Source organism: Lepus europaeus, chromosome 23, assembly GCF_033115175.1.
Source record: "Lepus europaeus isolate LE1 chromosome 23, mLepTim1.pri, whole genome shotgun sequence".
In the NCBI taxonomy this organism is placed as follows: domain Eukaryota; kingdom Metazoa; phylum Chordata; class Mammalia; order Lagomorpha; family Leporidae; genus Lepus; species Lepus europaeus.
Window position 1 is genome coordinate 23,454,434 of NC_084849.1, and position 18,411 is coordinate 23,472,844.

At 57.4% G+C, this 18,411-nt stretch overlaps 1 protein-coding gene across 1 annotated transcript in view; it reads left to right on the forward strand.

Moving 5' to 3' along the window:
- Window positions 1-17,869, forward strand: part of SEC14L2 (SEC14 like lipid binding 2) — a 29,402-nt gene extending 11,533 nt beyond the window's left edge. Inside the window, exons 6-12 of the mRNA XM_062182405.1 lie at window positions 3,780-3,875; window positions 4,009-4,069; window positions 4,405-4,488; window positions 8,960-9,066; window positions 9,156-9,295; window positions 9,413-9,582; window positions 16,590-17,869. Of these exons, the coding sequence (XP_062038389.1) occupies window positions 3,780-3,875; window positions 4,009-4,069; window positions 4,405-4,488; window positions 8,960-9,066; window positions 9,156-9,295; window positions 9,413-9,582; window positions 16,590-16,720 (789 nt within the window). The 3' untranslated portion in view covers window positions 16,721-17,869. The remainder of the gene's footprint in view (window positions 1-3,779; window positions 3,876-4,008; window positions 4,070-4,404; window positions 4,489-8,959; window positions 9,067-9,155; window positions 9,296-9,412; window positions 9,583-16,589) is intronic.
- The last annotated feature ends 542 nt before the right edge of the window (window positions 17,870-18,411 follow it).

Genomic DNA, 18,411 nt, shown 5'->3' on the forward strand with positions numbered 1-18,411 from the left:
GATCCAGGGGATCAGACAGGATCGGGGCTGTCACGAGGGATCCAGGGGATCAGACAGGAGCGGGGCTGTCATGTGGGATCCAGGGGATCAGACAGGAGCAGGGCTGTCACCTGGGGATCCAGGGGATCAGACAGGAGCGGGGCTGTCACGTGGGGATCCAGGGGATCAGACAGGAGTGAGGCTGTCACGAGGGATCCAGGGGATCAGACAGGAGCGGGCTGACACAAGGGATCCAGGGGATCAGACAGGAGTGAGGCTGTCACGAGGGATCCAGGGGATCAGACAGGAACGGGGCTGTCACAAGGGATCCAGGGGATCAGACAGGAGCGGGCTGTCACGAGGGATCCAGGGGATCAGACAGGAGCGGGGCTGTCACGAGGGATCCAGGGCATCAGACAGGAGCGGGGCTGTCACGAGGGATCCAGGGGATCAGACAGGAGTGGGCTGTCACGAGGGATCCAGGGGATCAGACAGGAGTGGGGCTGTCACGAGGGATCCAGGGGATCCGACAGTAGCGGGATGTCACGAGGGATCCAGGGGATCAGACAGGAGCGGGGCTGTCATCAGGGATCCAGGGGATCAGACAGGAGCGGGCTGTCACAAGGGATCCAGGGGATCAGACAGGAGCGGGCTGTCACGAGGGATCCAGGGGATCAGACAGGAGCGGGGCTGTCATGTGGGGATCCAGGGGATCAGACAGGAGCGGGTCTGTCACGAGGGATCCAGGGGATCAGACAGGAGCGGGGCTGTCACGAGGGGTCCAGGGGATCAGACAGGTTCGGGGTTGTCACCTGGGGATCCAGGGGATCAGACAGGAGCGGGGCTGTAATGTGGGGATCCAGGGGATCAGACAGGAGCGGGGCTGTCACGAGGGATCCAGGGGATCAGACATGAGCGGGCTGTCACGAGGGATCCAGGGGATCAGACAGGAGCGGGCTGTCACGTGGGATCCAGGGGATCAGACAGGAGCGGGGCTGTCACGAGGGATCCAGGGGATCAGACAGGAGCGGGGCTGTCATGAGGGATCCAGGGGATCAGACAGGATCGGGGCTGTCACGAGGGATCCAGGGGATCAGACAGGAGCGGGCTGTCACGTGGGATCCAGGGGATCAGACAGGAGCGGAGCTGTCACGAGGGATCCAGGGGATCAGACAGGAGCGGGGCTGTCACGTGGGGATCCAGGGGATCAGACAGGAGTGAGGCTGTCACGAGGGATCCAGGGGATCAGACAGGAGCGGGCTGACACAAGGGATCCAGGGGATCAGACAGGAGTGGGCTGTCACGAGGGATCCAGGGGATCAGACAGGAGTGGGGCTGTCACGAGGGATCCAGGGGATCAGACAGGAGCGGGGCTGTCACGAGGGAATCAGGGGATCAGACAGGAGCGGGGCTGTCACGAGGGATCCAGGGGATCAGACAGGAGCGGGGCTGTCATGAGGGATCCAGGGGATCAGACAGGAGCGGGGCTGTCACGAGGGGTCCAGGGGATCAGACAGGAGCGGGGCTGTCACGAGGGATCCAGGGGATCAGACATGAGCGGGCTGTCACGAGGGATCCAGGGGATCAGACAGGAGCGGGGCTGTCACGAGGGATCCAGGGGATCAGACAGGAGCGGGGCTGTCACGAGGGATCCAGGGATTCAGACAGGAGCGGGGCTGTCACGAGGGATCCAGGGGATCAGACAGGAGCGGGGCTGTCACGAGGGATCCAGGGGATCAGACAGGAGCGGGACTGTCACGAGGGATCCAGGGGGTCAGACAGGAGCGGGGCTGTCACGAGGGATCCAGGGGGTCAGACAGGAGCGGGGCTGTCACGAGGGATCCAGGGGATCAGACAGGAGCGGGGCTGTCACGAGGGATCCAGGGGATCAGACAGGAGCGGGGCTGTCATGTGGGGATCCAGGGGATCAGACAGGAGCGGGGCTGTCACGTGGGGATCTGAGCACAGCTGAGGCCCGGGATTTTTGGGTTTTATAGATCGGGGGCAATTTCAGAGTTTTAGTAGCTGACTTCCTGTTGCCAGATTTTTATTTTGCCAAGTAAAGACTTAAAAAACGTTGCTATCTATTTTTACTGTAATTAACACCTGAAATTGTAGGAATGGCAATATCTCAGAGTAAAAGGCAGTCCTTTAACATTTTTTTTTAAAAAAAGATTTTTCATTTACTTGAAAGGCAGAGTGATAGAAAGAGGAAGAGAGATCTTCCATATGCTGGTAAGCCCCCCAAATGCCTGCAGTAGCCAGGGCTGGGCCAGGCTGAAGCCAGGAGCCTGGAGCTTCCTCCGGGTCTCCCACAGGGTTGGCAGGGCCCAAGGACTTGGCCATCTTCTACTGCCTTAGGAGGAAGCTGCATGGGAAGCAGAGTAGCTGGGACTTGAACTTGGCGCTGTGATACACACCAGGCACCAGTTCCTTCCTCCGCTGAGCCACACCTGTCCCAAGGCAGTCCTTTGCCTGTAGTACATTGAACTTCATTTAAAAAAAAACTCTGGCGCAGTGGGTTAATGCCCTGGCCTGAAGCACCAGCATCCCATATGGACACCGGTTCTAGTCCTGGCTGCTCCTCTTCTGATCCAGCTCTCTGCAATGGCCTGGGATAGCAGTAGAAGATGGCCCGGCCGGCGCTGTGGCTTAACAGGCTAATCCTCCGCCTTGCGGCGCTGGCACACCGGGTTCTAGTCCCGGTTGGAGCGCCGGATTCTATCCTGGTTGCCCCTCTTCCAGGCCAGCTCTCTGCTATGGCCCGGGAAGGCAGTGGAGGATGGCCCAAGTCCTTGGGCCCTGCACCCACATGGGAGACCAGGAGAAGCACTTGGCTCCTGGCTTCGGATCAGCAAGATGCGCCGGCCGCAGCAGCCATTGGAGGGTGAACCAATGGCAAAAAGGAAGACCTTTCTCTCTGTCTCTCTCTCTCTCACTATCCACTCTGCCTGTCCAAAAAAAAAAAAAAAGAAGAAGAAGATGGCCCAAGTCCTTGGGCCCCTGCACCCATGTGGGAGACCCAGAAGAAGCTCCTGGCTCCTGGCTTCAGATCGACGCAGCTCCAGCCATTGCGGCCATCTGGGGAGTGAACCAGTGGATGGAAGACCTCTCTCTCTCTCTGTCTCTACCTCTCTCTGTAACTCTGTCTTTAAAAAAAAAAAAACTCACTATGTTACTATTACTCCCCTCATTTATCTGGGGCCAGTGTAACGTTTGTCATGGGCCAAGCCATCCTTGGACAAGTGTTTGGGTACCCTTAACGTGGCGAGCTCAGATTCCAGGCCACAGAAGTTCAGGACAGCTGGTTCCATGACTGAGCGAGCCGGAGCTGCCAGCCCGGCCGTCTCTGCTTCCTGCCTTCAGAAGTTGTAAAGATCAAAAGGAAGGATGTGACCAAGTTCAGTTACGTTCCCACAGTGTCGGCGGCGAATGCTCCCAGAGCAGTGCTGTGTGCACAAACCCCCTGTGCTGGGTGTGTGTGTGTGTGTGTGTGCGCACAGAGATGCATTGGCATGGCAGCCCCTTGCAGGGCACAGCACCTGAGCGAGATGCGGCTGCACATGGCTGAGTCCGTGGGAGGCCACCAGGCCAACCTGAGGAACAGCAGGGACCCGAGCGGTCATGTGGTTTACTGGATGAGCATGGGCCAGGTTCCAGCCAGGGTGATGATCTTGGTTTGGAAATCCCGAGGCCCACCCTGGCCACATCTGGTTGCCCCAAGGGAGCGTGGCACCGCCAGCATTCTCCCTGAAACGGGGTGCCCCGTGTGACTCCCTCCTGCTCTGTGGTCCCTGCAGCTGGGAAGGAAGGTGGAGACCATCACCATGATTTACGACTGCGAGGGGCTCGGCCTCAGGCATCTCTGGAAGCCTGCGGTGGAAGCCTATGGAGAGGTGAGAGAGGGCACGGAGGGCGGGAGACAGAGCCCAGGGGGAGGGGAGCCGGCCTCCTCCGCAGGGGTGAGGCCAGACACCGTGGCTTCTGGAAGGCGGAGTCCCTAGCATCAGAGCCGTTCCGTTTCCACAGTTCCTCTGCATGTTTGAGGAAAATTATCCCGAGACACTGAAGCGCCTCTTTGTTGTCAAAGGTAGGTCGGGGATGACGTCAGGCGGGGGGTGGGGGGCGGGGCCAGACACAGGACTGGGTGGGGCCGATTTGGGAGAGGAGTGAGCCGGGGAGGGACCTAAGCGTGTGTCCAGGAGAGGGACCCTTGACACCTGCAGGCCCCGTCAGGAAGGGAGCCCATGGCTGTCCCACTGCACCGCCTGGGGAGCTGGGCCTCACAGAGGCGCACAGCCTGGGCTGCCCATGGGAGCCCCGTGGCGTGCGGGGCCCCACCCAGCTGGGAGTGCTTTGGAGAAGGGGATCGTAGACCAAACCGTTCGGGCCACACTGAGCACTGATCCTTGGTCTCGGTTGCAGCCCCCAAGCTGTTTCCTGTGGCCTACAACCTCATCAAGCCCTTCCTGAGCGAGGATACTCGCAAGAAGATCATGGTCCTGGGAGGTGAGGGGCCCAGGATGGGATGGATGGTCGTGGGACTGGCTTCAGAGGCCAGGCCACTGCCTGACGGCTGCCTCGGCAGATCTGGTGGTGGTGGTGGGCGGGGCTCTGGCCTCGCTGTTTTCCTAGAAACTCTTTCTCTGACACTCATTATTTATTTTTTTAAAAAAAGACTTATTTATTCATTTCAAAAGCAGAGTGTCAGAGAGGGAGAGAGAAACAAAGAGAGAGAGAGAGAGAGAGAGAGAGAGAGATCTTCCATACTTCCCCAATGGCCACACTGGCCCAGGCCAAAGCCAGGAGTCTGGAACTCTGTCTGGGTCTCCCTTGTGGGTGGCAGGGGCCTGAGCACTTGGGCCATCTTCTGCAGCTTTTCCCAGGTGCATCTGCAGGGAGCTGGATGGGAAGTGGAGCAGCCGGGACTCGAACCGGCACCCACATGGGATGCCGGCATTGGCTTTATCTATTGCGCCACAGTACCAAGCCCCTCTCAGACACGCTTGAAGCAATCACTGGGCTCCCCGTGATAGATTCAAAGATGATGGATACACCAGTCCTTGCCCTCAAAGAGCTTATAGCATTGACAGGGGAGAAAGAAACCACACAGCAAACTGGACATAGCACAGAGACAAATTGGACATGGCACAGAGAGGTGCCCTAGAGATCAGTCAAAGAACAAGGTTGCTTTAGTTTGGGGGCATGTAGGAGGGGCTACCCTGGACGAGTGCCTGCTGTGGGCCAGGCCCTGCACCAGGAGCCAAGGCTGCAAAGATGAAGAAATGGAGTCCCTGGGAAAGTGCTTGGCCTCTCGGGGGAAGGGAGACACAGAGGGCTGTCTAGCAGCTTGCTATGGTAAGTGCAAGAGAGGGGAGCCCACAAGGGGCCTGGGAGCCCAAGCAGGGGCACCCCATCCCCTGCCCCCGACCTGAGCTAGGGAGGTGATGCTTCCCAGAGCTGCCTGCCAGGCAGGTGAGATGGAGCAAGGCAGAAGCTGCCTGGCAGAAGGAGGAACGTTGAGCCAAGACCTTATCGAGCACGGCACAGGCAGTTGTTACGCAAAGTGAGGCAGGGCATGGCAGGAGACGAGGCTGGGGAGAGGGAGCCAGGGGGCACAGAACCCTAGGCACCCTGGTGAGAAGCTGGGACATGACTGCAGGCCGCCGGGCACCAGGGAGGAGAGCTCTGGGCAGGGGAGTCCCGCGATCAGGTTGTACACTGAGCGACATTGTGTTGGCAGGGTTGGGAAGCGCAGGTGCCAGTGTGCAGACTGTTGCCACAGTTGATACAAGAGGCATTGTCAGCCTGAACCGGAGCAGTGGCGAAAGGGATGGGGGAGAGGATGGACTTAGCGACTTATTTAGGAAAGGGCCAGCACTGTGGAGCAGTGGGTGGGGCGGCTGCCTTTGACGCCAGCATGTGAGCACTGGATAAAGTCCTGGCTGCTCCAGTTCTGATCCAGCTCCCTGCTAATGTGCCTGGGAAAGCAGCAGAGGATGGCCTGAGTGCCTGGGCCCTTGCACCCACATGGGAAACCAGGATGGAGTTCCTGGCTCGCGGCTTCGACCTGGCCCAGCCCTGGCTGTTACGGCCATTTGGGGAGTGAACCAGCAAATGGAAGCGCTCTCTCTCTCTCTCTCTCTCTCTCACTCTCTCTCTGTCTTTACCTTTCAAATAAGTAAGTCAACCTTGTTTATTTGAAAGGCAGAGTTATGGGGTGAGAGCGTACATGCACATGAGAGAGAAAAACAAATCTTCATCCGCTGGTTCATTCCCCAAATGGCTGCAACAGCCAGGGCTGGGCCAGGCTGAAGCCAGGAGCCTCTTCCAGGTCTCCCATGTGGGTGCAGGGGCCCAAGCACTTGGGCCATCCACTGCTGCTTTCCCAGGCTCACTAGCAGGGAGCTGGATCAGAACTGGAGCAGCCAGGACTCACACGGTGCCCATAGGGGATGCTGGCACTGCAGGCAGCGGCTTAACCTGCTGTGCCATTCCACCAGCCCCAATCTTTTTTTTTTTTTTTTTAATTTATTTAGGAAGTAAAATAGCAGAACTCAGTCAACCAGATGTGGAGGGAGAAAGAGAAATCTAGAAGGAGTCCTTGGTGTCTGGCACAAGCGGTTGAGTAGGTGGTGATGTGGTTAGACACTGGGAAAGACATGTGGAAGAGTAAACTTGAAGTTGACTTTGAGGAGTTCGAGATCTACAGAGTTCTGGGAACACTTGAGGCAGAAGCTTACGAGAGAACGCCAGCGTGGAGATCACGTTTGTCAAAGGCAGCAGCTGAAACCTGGAGAGAGAAGACTGACTGTGGAAGAACAGAATCTGGCCCCCGGGGACTATCCAAGTTCAAGGGCAGGCAGAGCAAGAGGAGCCACCGGGGAGTCTGGGGAGTGGTTAGTGAGGCTGGCAGAGTAGCTGTCAGCGGGGATTGGACATGTAGGGGAGCGGGGAGAATGCCAGGGCACAGGGGAAGGTGTGACCCAAAAGGGAGCCAGCAGGATGTGCAGGGACCAAGGCCAGCCCCGGGGCTGGAGGGGAGGAGTTCCATTTTGCTGGGGCAGGAAGTGGAGTGGTAGGAGCAAGAGCTGGAAAAGTAGATGGGTCCGGGTTCCTGTGGGGTTTGATGCCACCTATGGAGTTGAACTCGGGGTGATGAGGACTCGGGAGGCTTCTGAATGACACGCTCCCCACTGTGTGCCGGGGAGACCCTGGGAGTGGAGAGAGGGGTCATCACCAACGCATGGGGCTCCTGGCTTCTAGAAGCTTCTGGAACCAGCTCTGGTGGCAGCAGGTTCTCCTTGCTACCTCAGCTACTCTCTCTGTAAGATGGGAAGAACGCTCCTGGCCTTATCCCAAGTCTGCAGCTGAGCCAAAGGCTTCTGTGGCTTTTGGTTTTTCTGTGCCTGCCACCCACCACGTGCGTGATGGGAGGTTTGGTTGCCGGGCAGCGGAGCTACAGGGGAGGTTCGGTCTGTTCTCCCACCCACACCTAAAAAACTCTTTCAACCAAACCCGCCTCCGGGGTGGGGGAGGTACAGGATCTTCAATGCAGGAGCAAGGAAATTCACTCCGGGCTGATCATTGGCGCTTAGTGGTGCCAATGAAGACACCCCGAGACCATAAACACACACTGTGTTTCCCAGGAGTCGCATGGTCGCAGGACCCTAAAAAAGCAAGGCTGGCACCTTCTGTCTGGGGATGCAGCCAGCCCAGCACAGAACACGGGATTGGCATTCTGGGGCTCAGAGCCACTGCCTGTAATGGAGCTAAGATGGCCAGTGTGGCAAAGGGAGCTGGGATCAAGATACTGCATTTGGCCAATGTTTCTTTAGGCACCTGGACTGGTGGAGAAGTGGTTCTTGGTTCTCAGCTCTGGCCTTGCCAGAGTCAAACTCTGCTGGTTGGGAAAGATTAAAAAAAAAAAAAAATGAGAGGGTCCACAGGAAGCTAAGCGGCCGAAAGCAACAGGGGCAGAAGTAGAAGCTGCGGCCGGGCTGACGCCAAGGGGACCCTTTGAAGGGGTTGCTCTGCAGTGATGCGTTTGCTCAGTAAGTCACGGCTGAGCACGGTCAGGTGTGGGGCAACGCGGGAGTGAGACACACACAGTCTTGGGGTCATTTGTGATGCCGGCATCCCATATCAGGGCGCCGGCTCAGAGTCCCGGCTGCTCCACTTCCCATCCAGCTCCCCGCTAATGCGCCTGGGAAAGCAGCGGAGGATGGCCCAGGTGCTTGGGCTCCTGCCACCCATGTGGGAGACCTGGATGGAGTTCCAGGCTTCTGGCTTCAGGCTGGCCCAGCCCTGGCTGTTGGGGCCATTTGAGGAGGGAACCAGCAGATAGAAGACCTCTGTCTCTCCCCCTCTCCCTCTCTCTGTCACTCTGCATTTCAGACAAATAAATACACATGAAAAGACAGGCACAGCCTTGCCCTCACCCAGTGCTGCCCAAGCAGGATGGGGGATATTGATTCAGGCCTCTGAACACGCTGTTTCCTCTGCATACTGCCCCCCCCTTCTGCTTGTGCTTCCGTATTTGTCTCGCTTTTCTGGGGGACTAAACTCACGCATGCCCGGCACTTGGTGATGCCTGCTGCAGTGTACCGAGTTCATTTCATGTCCACCATAGCCTCTGGGGCAGCAGGCTCTAGGCTCAGTAGCTCAGCTGGTTGGAGGGATGAGGGGTGGGTGCCCCTCTGGGGCAGGAGGCTCTAGGCTCAGTAGCTCAGCTGGTTGGAGGGATGAGGACAGGAACCCAGAGCCCCCCTGGTTCTTAGTCTAGGACAGGGCTGTCCCCTGGGTGACGACAGCTCCTGAATTCTCTGCAGCTCTCATATGCTCCTAATGTTGCTTTTTTGGCAGAGGGGCGTGGGGAGAGGAGCAGGGACAGGTGTTTCTGCCTCGTTAGTGTAGACCAGCCGGGGCTGGGCGATCCTGCCTGGCAGTGACGCATGCCTGGCTTTCCCTGTCTTGTCAGCAAACTGGAAGGAGGTTTTACTGAAATACATCAGTCCCGACCAGGTGCCTGTGGAGTACGGGGGCACTATGACCGACCCCGACGGAGACCCCAAATGCAAGTCCAAGGTAGGGGCCGCTGGGGGCCCAGAGGTGAATGGGGGAGGCCTGGGCTCGCATGCACCTTCCAGCCCACCCCATTGCTGCTCCTCTTGCAGATCAAGTATGGGGGTGACATCCCCAAGAAATACTACGTGCGCGACCAGGTAAAGCAGCAGTACGAACACAGCGTGCACATTTCCCGCGGCTCCTCCCACCAAGTGGAGTATGAGATCCTCTTTCCTGGCTGTGTGCTCAGGTGAGGGGCCCCGGGGGCCCATGCCGGGAGGTGCGAGCCTTCTACTCGCAGGTGCGGGAACACGCACAGGGCACGCCGAGAGAGGAGCCTGCCTGAACGGCTGCATATCCCACGCAGGTGGCAGTTTATGTCTGAAGGGGCGGATGTTGGTTTTGGGATTTTCCTGAAGACCAAGATGGGGGAGCGGCAGCGAGCCGGGGAGATGATGGAGGTGCTGCCCAACCAGAGGTACAACTCCCACCTGGTGCCCGAGGATGGGACCCTCACCTGCAGCGAGCCCGGCATCTGTAAGTATCCATCTGCGTGTCTTTCTTGGCCATGCCTTTTTTTTTTTTTTGATAGGCAGAGTGGGTAGTGAGAGAGAGAGACAGAGAGAAAGGTCTTCCTTTTTGCCGTTGGTTCACCCTCCAATGGCCGCTGCGGCTGGCGCATCTTGCTGATCCAAAGCCAGGAGCCAGGTGCTTCTCCTGGTCTCCCATGCGGGTGCAGGGCCCAAGCACTTGGGCCATCCTCCACTGCCTTCCCGGGCCATAGCAGAGAGCTGGCCTGGAAGAGGGGCAACCGGGATAGAATCCGGCGCCCCAACCGGGACTAGAACCCGGTGTGCCGGCACCGCAAGGCGGAGGATTAGCCTGTTAAGCCGCAGCGCCGGCCTTGGCTGTGCCTTTATGCACCTGTCCTGCTTTCTGCCCCGGAGGCCCTGTCCCTGCGTGGATTTAGGCTCTCAGGAGCCGAGCTGCCCAGTGGGGAGACCTTGACTTTGGAGAGGTGGAATGACTTGTTCCAGGTGACCCAGCTGCTTTACGGCAGGGTGGGACTCCCAGGTGTCGGTGAGTCCCAGTCCTGAGGCACCGCTGGGGCTCAGAACGTGTGCTTTTCCCAGCCCAGGTGGCGATGGCCACGTGTGTCTTAGGGATGCTCCTTGTGCATGGGAGCAGAGAGGTGGAACTGGCTGGGTGGGGGCAGGGACCACGCTTGGCCCCACCCCTCTGAGCTTCACCCAGGTGCAGCGTGAGCAGAGAGAATGGGCACATCCTGGGACCAGGCCTTTTATCTCCGGAGAGTGAGAGTGGCAATTAGCTATCTGGTGTGGCCTTTGACCTCAGTGGACTTGGCAGTGCCGAGGAAAATTCCCTTTGCCTCAGCAGTTCTTGTGGAAATTTATCCTACAGAAATAGTGACATAGATATGGAAAGCCCGAGGGACACAGGTGTTCCTCACAGCCTGGCGAGCTGGCAGGAAACTACATGGCCATAATAAGGCCTTGGGAAGTGCATCGGTCATCCATACAAGGGGACAGCCTATGCCCATTTAAGAAAATGACATGTAAAGTACCTGACGCATGTCCAACAAAAGAAACACGAAACATAGACACTCGCTTTGGTGCAAAAGATAAAGAATTCTGGGCCCTCTGTGCTAGCTCTTACAGTGCTTTATCTCTTGGGTGTTCTGGAGGGCTTTTATGTTCACCATGATTTCTGGAAATATATTTTACTGTGATCATGAACTATATTTATACACGCACGCGCAGACACACATTCCTTCCCTGAGATCAATCAAATCTTTAGCTTTCTTTCTATTTGAGCCAAGGGCTTTGTATGGAAAACCAGTGAAAGTGAAAGCAAGCGCTATCTCATCAGATCTCAGGACTTTTTTTTCTTTTTCCTTTTGATGATTTCTTTTTGTTTTATTTGCAAGGCAGACAGAGACGGAAAGAGCTTTTGTCTGTGGGTTCATTTCCCAAATGCCTGCCATGGCCAAAGCCAGGGGCCGGGAACTGGATCCAGGCCTCCCATGTGGGAAGCAGGGATTTCCAAGGGCTTGAGCCATCACCTGCCGCCTCCCAGGGTCTGCGCTAGGAGGAAGCTGGAACCGGGAAGTGGAGCCGGGACTCAAAGCCAGGCTCTCCGATGTGGGATGTGGGCATTTTAACTGCTGAGCCACACAGCTAACCAGCTGCACGGCTTTAGGCAGCTGATGTCACCTCCCGGAGTTTTAGCTTGCTGATCGCTGGAGCGAGGTAGCCCTGATGGTTTAATGTGATAAGGTCTGTGTGGCCCTTGCACAATGCCTGGAAGAGAGCAAGTGCTGGCTACTTCATGGCCACCACGGTTAGGGCAGGTGGGGGAGAAGCCCCGAGCCCACACTCCCACAGCAGCACCTGCAGGAGATCCAAGGCCATCTCACAGACGTCTGGGCCTCTGTGAGTGTCCACAGCGTCCCCGCCACCTCCCTCACGTCCCAGGCAACCTTCAGTCCTTGCTGCCCCCTTCTCACAGACGCTCCGCGGTGCCGTATGGCTCCCCGGGGAGGAGAGGGAGAGGGGAGGGCAGTATTTTTGTTAGTGAGCAGCCGGGTCCCTGGGGAGAAGGCGTTTGCTGTGGGCTTTGGCAAGAGCCAGGCTTTGCACCAGCCCAGACACTGTCACCCACACAGGAGAACGTGCATTGTACACAGGAGCTTGGATTTCTTTGGTTTTTAGACAGGGAAGCTGGAGTTTAGAGCAGGGATGTTATCTTTCAGTGGCTTCTGTAGACATCCCAAGATGGAACACACGGGAAGTTCCTGGAGTCCTGGACCAGGATCTCTCGGCTGCAGGCTGCCCTAGCGATGATCAGAAAGTCTATCCTTGATGTGACAGAGGAAAGCGTGGAGCCCCAGCCCAGGGGAGCCCTGGAGGCGGTCAGGGAGCCCCAGCCCGTCTTCCAGCTTCGTCCACTGAAGGACACAGCCCACAGAGGCACTGCGAACCTTTTAACATTGCCAGGCGTGGGTCTGCAAATCCCATATTAATTTTAGCTCCTCCTTTTTTTTTTTTTTGACAGGCAGAGTGGATAGTGAGAGCGAGACAGAGAGAAAGGTCTTCCTTTTTGCCGTTGGTTCACCCTCCAATGGCCGCTGCGGCTGGCGCATCTCACTGATCCGAAGCCAGGAGCCAGGTGCTTCTCCTGGTCTCCCATGGGGTGCAGGGCCCAAGCACTTGGGCCATCCTCCACTGCCTTCCCGGGCCATAGCAGAGAGCTGGCCTGGAAGAGGGGCAACCGGGATAGAATCCGGCGCCCCAACCGGGACTAGAACCCAGTGTGTCGGCGCCGCAAGGCGGAGGATTAGCCTGTTAAGCCATGGCGCCGGCCATTTTAGCTCCTCTTGAACCATTCCTTCACCTGCCTGCAGGGCTGTGGCTACGATCTGCTTCTTTCCCATTCCCAGGAGGAGCGGGGTCTGGCCACGGCGTCTGATCCCCTTTCCCAGGTGTCCAAACAAAGAGGTCGGATCAGCCGTGGTCTGGGAGCACAGCTCAGGTTCAGACCTGAGCCTGGAGAATCCAGCGTTAGGTTGCAAGCTCACCTGCGTGAGGGCGGTGCCCTTGGAGAAGCAGGAGACCCGTGGCAAAGAGAAATGTGATCGCCCCATGGAGGGATTAGACCTCTGGGCGGGTCTCCAATGCCGAGAGCACATTAACCCTCCCTGGGCTCCCCCTGTCCACGTCCAAGGGTACTGAGTCACTGGGGAGGTGGACCAGATTCTGAAACGAAGGAGTCAGGGAGTAGATCTGCCTTTTGCCCACAGGAGTGACCAAGGTGGAACAGAAGACCTCCACCACCACAGGGAGCTTACACAGGGCGGCCGGGCAGTGCAGGGTGGAGAGAGCCTTCCCGGAGTTAGCCATGCCCGTGTCCTGAGCAAGTGTCTCTACATCTAGGGTAGGGAACGTCCGGCCCTGCCGAGGCTGGCGGCGGCCGGAAGTTCAATAAATCTATAGCAGGCTTATTTTAAGTTGATCACTTTGCATGGCCCACAAGTGATGTTATAAATATCCTAACGGCCCTTGGCAGAAAAATGTACCCCTGCAGCAAATAATCAGATTGGGCTTTTCTTCTCCTTAAAGGGAAAGGAGAAGAGTAGAGCCTGAGATCTTTTTTTTTTTCCTAAGATTTATTTTTATTTATTGGAAAGGTAGAGTTACAGAGAGAGGGAGAGACAGACACTTTCCATCCCCTGATTCACTCTCCAAATGGCCTTAATGGCCAGGGCTGGGCCAGACTGAAGCCAGGAGCCAGGAGCTTCTCCAGGTCTCTTAGTTGGATCACAGGGGCCCAAGCTCTTGGGCCATCTTCTGCTGCTTTCCCAGGTGTATTAGCAGGGAGCTGGATTGGAAGTGGAGCAGCTGGGACTTGAACCAGCGCCCACATGGGATGCCAGCATCGCTTTACCTGCTACGCCACAGTGCCAGCCTGAGACAGGACTCTTAATCTGGCATCCACAAAGTTCCTAGAGCAGTGATCTTGACCCTAAAGACCAAACGCTCTCCTTTTATAATAATATCCCAATTTCCCCTTTACTGTGTCCAATATCCCCTTTACTGTGCGAGGGGAGAGTCACCACAAGATAGCCCATCTACACACATAATTTCAATGTCAATTATGATTTCTTTGTAATATGAAAGGGAAATTAAGTTGACTGAGAATATATGTTTTTTAGAGATTTACTTATCTGAAAGGCATAGTAACAGAGAGGGAGAGACAGAGATCTTTGATCTGTTGGTTCACTCCCTAAATGGCTCTGACAGTAGGAGCTGGGCCAGGCCAAAGCCTGGAGCCAGGAGCTTCCTTCCTTTGGGTCTTCTACATGGGTGGCGTGTGCCCAAGGGCTTGGGCCACCCTCTGCTGCTTTCCCAGGCACATTAGCAGGAAGCTGGGTGAGAAACAGAGCAGCTAGAACTTGAATTGGCACTCTAATATGGAATGCTGGCATTGTAGGCAGCCGCTTAACCTGCTGGGCCACAGTGCCAGCCCCTAGGATATTTAAATATATATTTCAATGTATAAAGGAGGGGCAAGATTACACCAACTCCCCCTCCCCTTCAGAATGGTTCCTCCCGCTGGGAACCCCTGGCCCCAGGGAACCTGGCATTGTGTGTTTTGATCATTCCCTCCTGGGAGTCGGTTACCCAGCCAGAGGTGACGGAGCCTACACCTGGGGGTCCCTGGGGGCACTGAGAGCGGAAGATTAGCGTCCAAATGAAGCTGCACACACGTTGGGCCGGGCCTCCGACCCAGGGCCAGAGAGCACAATCCAGGTACTTGGTCCAGGGTGCGCGAGACCTCTCTAGCAGCTGATGGCCTCTGGTTGCTCAGACCCTGTCATCCAGGGCAGAGGGGATGCCTCACTCTTTATGGGGGGGGGGCACCCATGGGTCCTGGAAGACTGGGAGAAAACAGGTGACTGATACTCAATTCCCACCAGGTCTAAAAGATGCATTTTGTCCAGGGACAGGAAAGGAGAGCGGTTATGTTTTAGGATTAACACAGACTTTTGTGTCCCCACCTCCTCCCTTCCCCTCCGCTGTTGGGGAAAGTGAGAGAATACCAGAATAAGGAAGGGGCAGAGCTAGGGTTTTTGTTTTGTTTTTTTTTGTTTTGTTTTGTTTTGTTTTTTTGACAGGCAGAGTGGACAGTGAGAGAGAGACAGAGAGCAGAGAGAAAGGTCTTCCTTTGCCGTTGGTTCACCCTCCAATGGCCGCTGCAGCAGGCGCGCTGCGGCCGGCGCACTGCGCTGATCCGATGGCAGGAGCCAGGTGCTTCTCCTGGTCTCCCATGGGGTGCAGGGCCCAAGGACTTGAGCCATCCTCCACTGCTTTCCCAGGCCACAGCAGGGAGCTGGATTGGGAGTAGCACACCCGGGACTCGAACTGGTGCTCTGATATTTTTCGTTTAATTTGACCTCACAGTGAGTTATTAGGGATGCTCCGCTGTAGTCGAGGGCCGTCGTTTGCGCAGTTGTCGTCTGGGGGACATCTGCGTCTCCCTACCCGTTCATTGTCACACACAGGTGCGCTGAGCGTCCTTGTCTAGTTCTCTTTCTGTGGATAAATTGCTGGCAGACGGAGTTTGCACATTTTCTCTTTTGGCAGAGACCGAACAAGGCCAAGCCTTCCATGGCCCAAGTCAGGCTGGCCAGAGGCAGCCATGTGGGCAAGAGGGAAATCCTTAAATGCTCCACAGGTCCTCACTGCGTGGCCAGACCTCCTCCTTACAGGCTATAACCCGGAGCAGTGTGTGAGGGAACACACACATTACCGTCACGGCGACTACTGCTGCCACTCATTCTTTTTTTTTTTTTTTTAAAGATTTATTTATTTGGAAGTCAGAGTTACACAGAGAAAGAGAGGCAGAGAGAGAGAGAGAGAGAGAGAGAGAGGTCTTCCATCTGCTGGTTCACTCCCCAGATGGCCGCAACGGCCGGAGCGGTGCCGATCCGAAGCTGGGAGCCAGGAGCCTCTTCTGGGTCTCCCACGCAGATGCAGGGGCTCAAGGACTTGGGCCATCTTCTACTGCTTTCCCAGGGCATAGCAGAGAGCTGGATGGGAAGTGGAGCAGCGCTGGCCCTGCCACTAATTCTTCCCCCCCTTTCAAAGCTCAGTGAAAGCACCAACTTGTCTAACTGCCCTGGTTTCGGTCTATAGGGGCCCCTGTTCTAAGGCAGAGGTGGAGAACATCTGGCCCATGGCCTCCATATGAGGCTCAAGAAATCATTTGGTCTGGTCCTGCCTGGCGGGACTCGAAATTCAATACATCCGTGTAGCTGGCTAATTTTCAAGTTGTTGGTTTTGTACGGCCTGCGGCTGGGGTGATAAATACCCAAATGGCCGTTTGGCAGGGGAATAAAGGATCCCCTACCCCGTAAGCCGTCCCAGATGTGACTGTCACTCATCTGGCTTCCGTTTTCCTCTCCCCGTGGCAAATGTCTCGTCCACCCAGCTAGACTGAGTTACAGGTCAGGGTCCATCGCTGACGCTCCCTTCACCCCAGTACCCACAACAACTACTTTGCTCAGTGAACAAAAATCAGCAGCGATCACAATAGGAAAAAAAAATTAAAAAAGCAATATTGGAGCTGGCTCTGTGGCACAGTGGGTTTAAGTCCTAGCCTGCAGCACCCACATCCCATATGGGTGCCGGTTCGGGTCCTGGCTGCTCCACTTCCGACCCAGCTCTCTGCTATGGCCTGGGAAAGCAGTAGATGGCCCAAGTCCTTGGGGCCCTGCACCGACATGGGAGACCTGGAGGAGGCTCCTGGCTCCTGGCTTCGGATCAGCACAGCTCCCACCATTGCGATCAACTGGGGAGTGAACCAGCGGATGGAAGACCTCTCTCTCTGGCTCTACCTCTCTCTGTAACTCTTTCAAATAAATCTCAAAATTAAAAAAAAACAAAAAAAAGCAATACCCCCCCCCAGCCCTGCCCCCGCCGCCCCGCCCAGACTGTCTCAATGTCCGGTTTCTGCCCCCTCAGATGTCCTGCGGTTTGACAACACCTACAGCTTCATCCACGCCAAGAAGGTCAGCTTCACCGTGGAGGTCCTGCTGCCAGACAAAGCCTCCGAGGAGAAGATGAAGCAGCTGGGGGCCGACAGCCCCAAATAGCGCCGCCTCCTCCCCCCGGCCGCGGGCCTGAGCCCCCGGTGTCTCCCTGTCGGCTTCTTCCTAGAAATCATTCCTGCCGCCAGAGAACCCGGGCTGCAGGAAAGACTTGCGCGGGGAGCTTCCATTTCAGAATCAGGAGTGGGGGTATGGGGGGGTCTCCTTGCCTCTGACTCCTACGGAGGCCCCAGGAGCTGGCCCCCGCCCCGTGATAGGCTCTGCCTGTCCTTAAGCTGTGCCAACTGTCACTTGTCCAGTGACGAACTAAGCCCGGGAAAGGGGTGGCAGCAGGTTAGGAATCAGCGAAGGGGGGGAGCGATCGAGGTCTCACGCTCGCTCCCAAGCCAACAACGAGGGAGGAAGCCGAGGTCATTGCCAAGGGTAGGGAGCCCACTGGGGGTTGCTGGAGCCATGGTGGGGGTCGGAGGCTCTTGGGGACTTTTTCTCACTTTGGCTTTTCCCAAAAGAGCACAAAATCTTCCCACCCTCGCGCCCGGTGGGACAGACAGGCGGGCAGGCTTCTGTCTCGCCCCCGGGGAACTCAGCCACTCCTGGGCTCCCACGGTCGCCTCTTTAATCGATTACTAATGATTGCCAGCGACTTGAGCTTCCTGGGACGTGGGTGGCAAGTCCCGGTTCTCCCAGGGAGGCTGGGGGTGGGAGCGAGTGCTGCAGCAGGGGTCTCCGGGCCCCTTCTCATTGCCACCTGCCTCTCACCACGGACCTTCCATCTGACAAGCGGGATGGCGGCGGCAGCGCTCAGAGGGGGCCACGTCCCAGTCGTGCCCGCCGACCTGCTCCCTGACCCGGGCCTCGGCGAACAGCAGGTGCGGCGGGTGCCTCGTGCCTGGCCGGGAGGCGGCCCGGGTCAGTATCTCGCGGGGGCCGGGGGCCGCCTCGCCTCCCCCAGCCCCTAACCCGACCCCACTCGGCCTGCGGAGGAACGCACACACGTCGGGAAGGCGGACCCCGGTCCCCTGGCCTGGCCGGGACAGAGCAAGACCGGGCCGGAGGGGACCACGCCTGAGGCTGCCACAGGCCCCGTGGGACCGGTCCGCTCAGGACATGCTGGCCTTGGTCTACCACGCTCTGTTAGGAAATTTAACCAATGAATAAAGCAGCGTTCGGTGCGCAGGGAGTGACATTCAATGACCCCCAGCCCGGTTCCTCTCTACACCCTCACTCCGCAGCCTGGGGAGCCGAGGGGCGCCCTCCCGCCAATGGGCAAGGCGCATGCGCAGGGGTCCTGGCCCGCGTTGCGCTTTCCGATAGGGCCAGCTTTGCTCTGATTGGTCTAGCCCGTAGGTGGTTTTCCGCCATCTTTGCTGAGGGAACCAATAGGCTCCTTTTTGCCTTCACAATGAGGGCGTAGGCCCCGCCCTGCTTGGCTGATCATTACGTGCCCGGTGGGTCGTGCGCACCCGGAGCCGGTACGGCCTGGCGCCCGCCGCGGGTGCTCGGAGCCCTGAGAGGGAGGGAGGCTGAGGTCACGTGTTTTTAGGGACCGTCTCCTAATTCCGCGCCAGCACTGCCTGTGTGTCAAGGGCTGGGGGACAGCTTTCGTGGTCCCCTTCGTCTGGACTTGAGCCGGAGTCCTCGGGAAGTGATCGCTGACCGGACTGCCCCGTAGGGCGCGGCATGGGCGAGGGGGCGGAAACCCAGGGGTTCAGTAGGGAATCCGTGGTGTTCCCCCA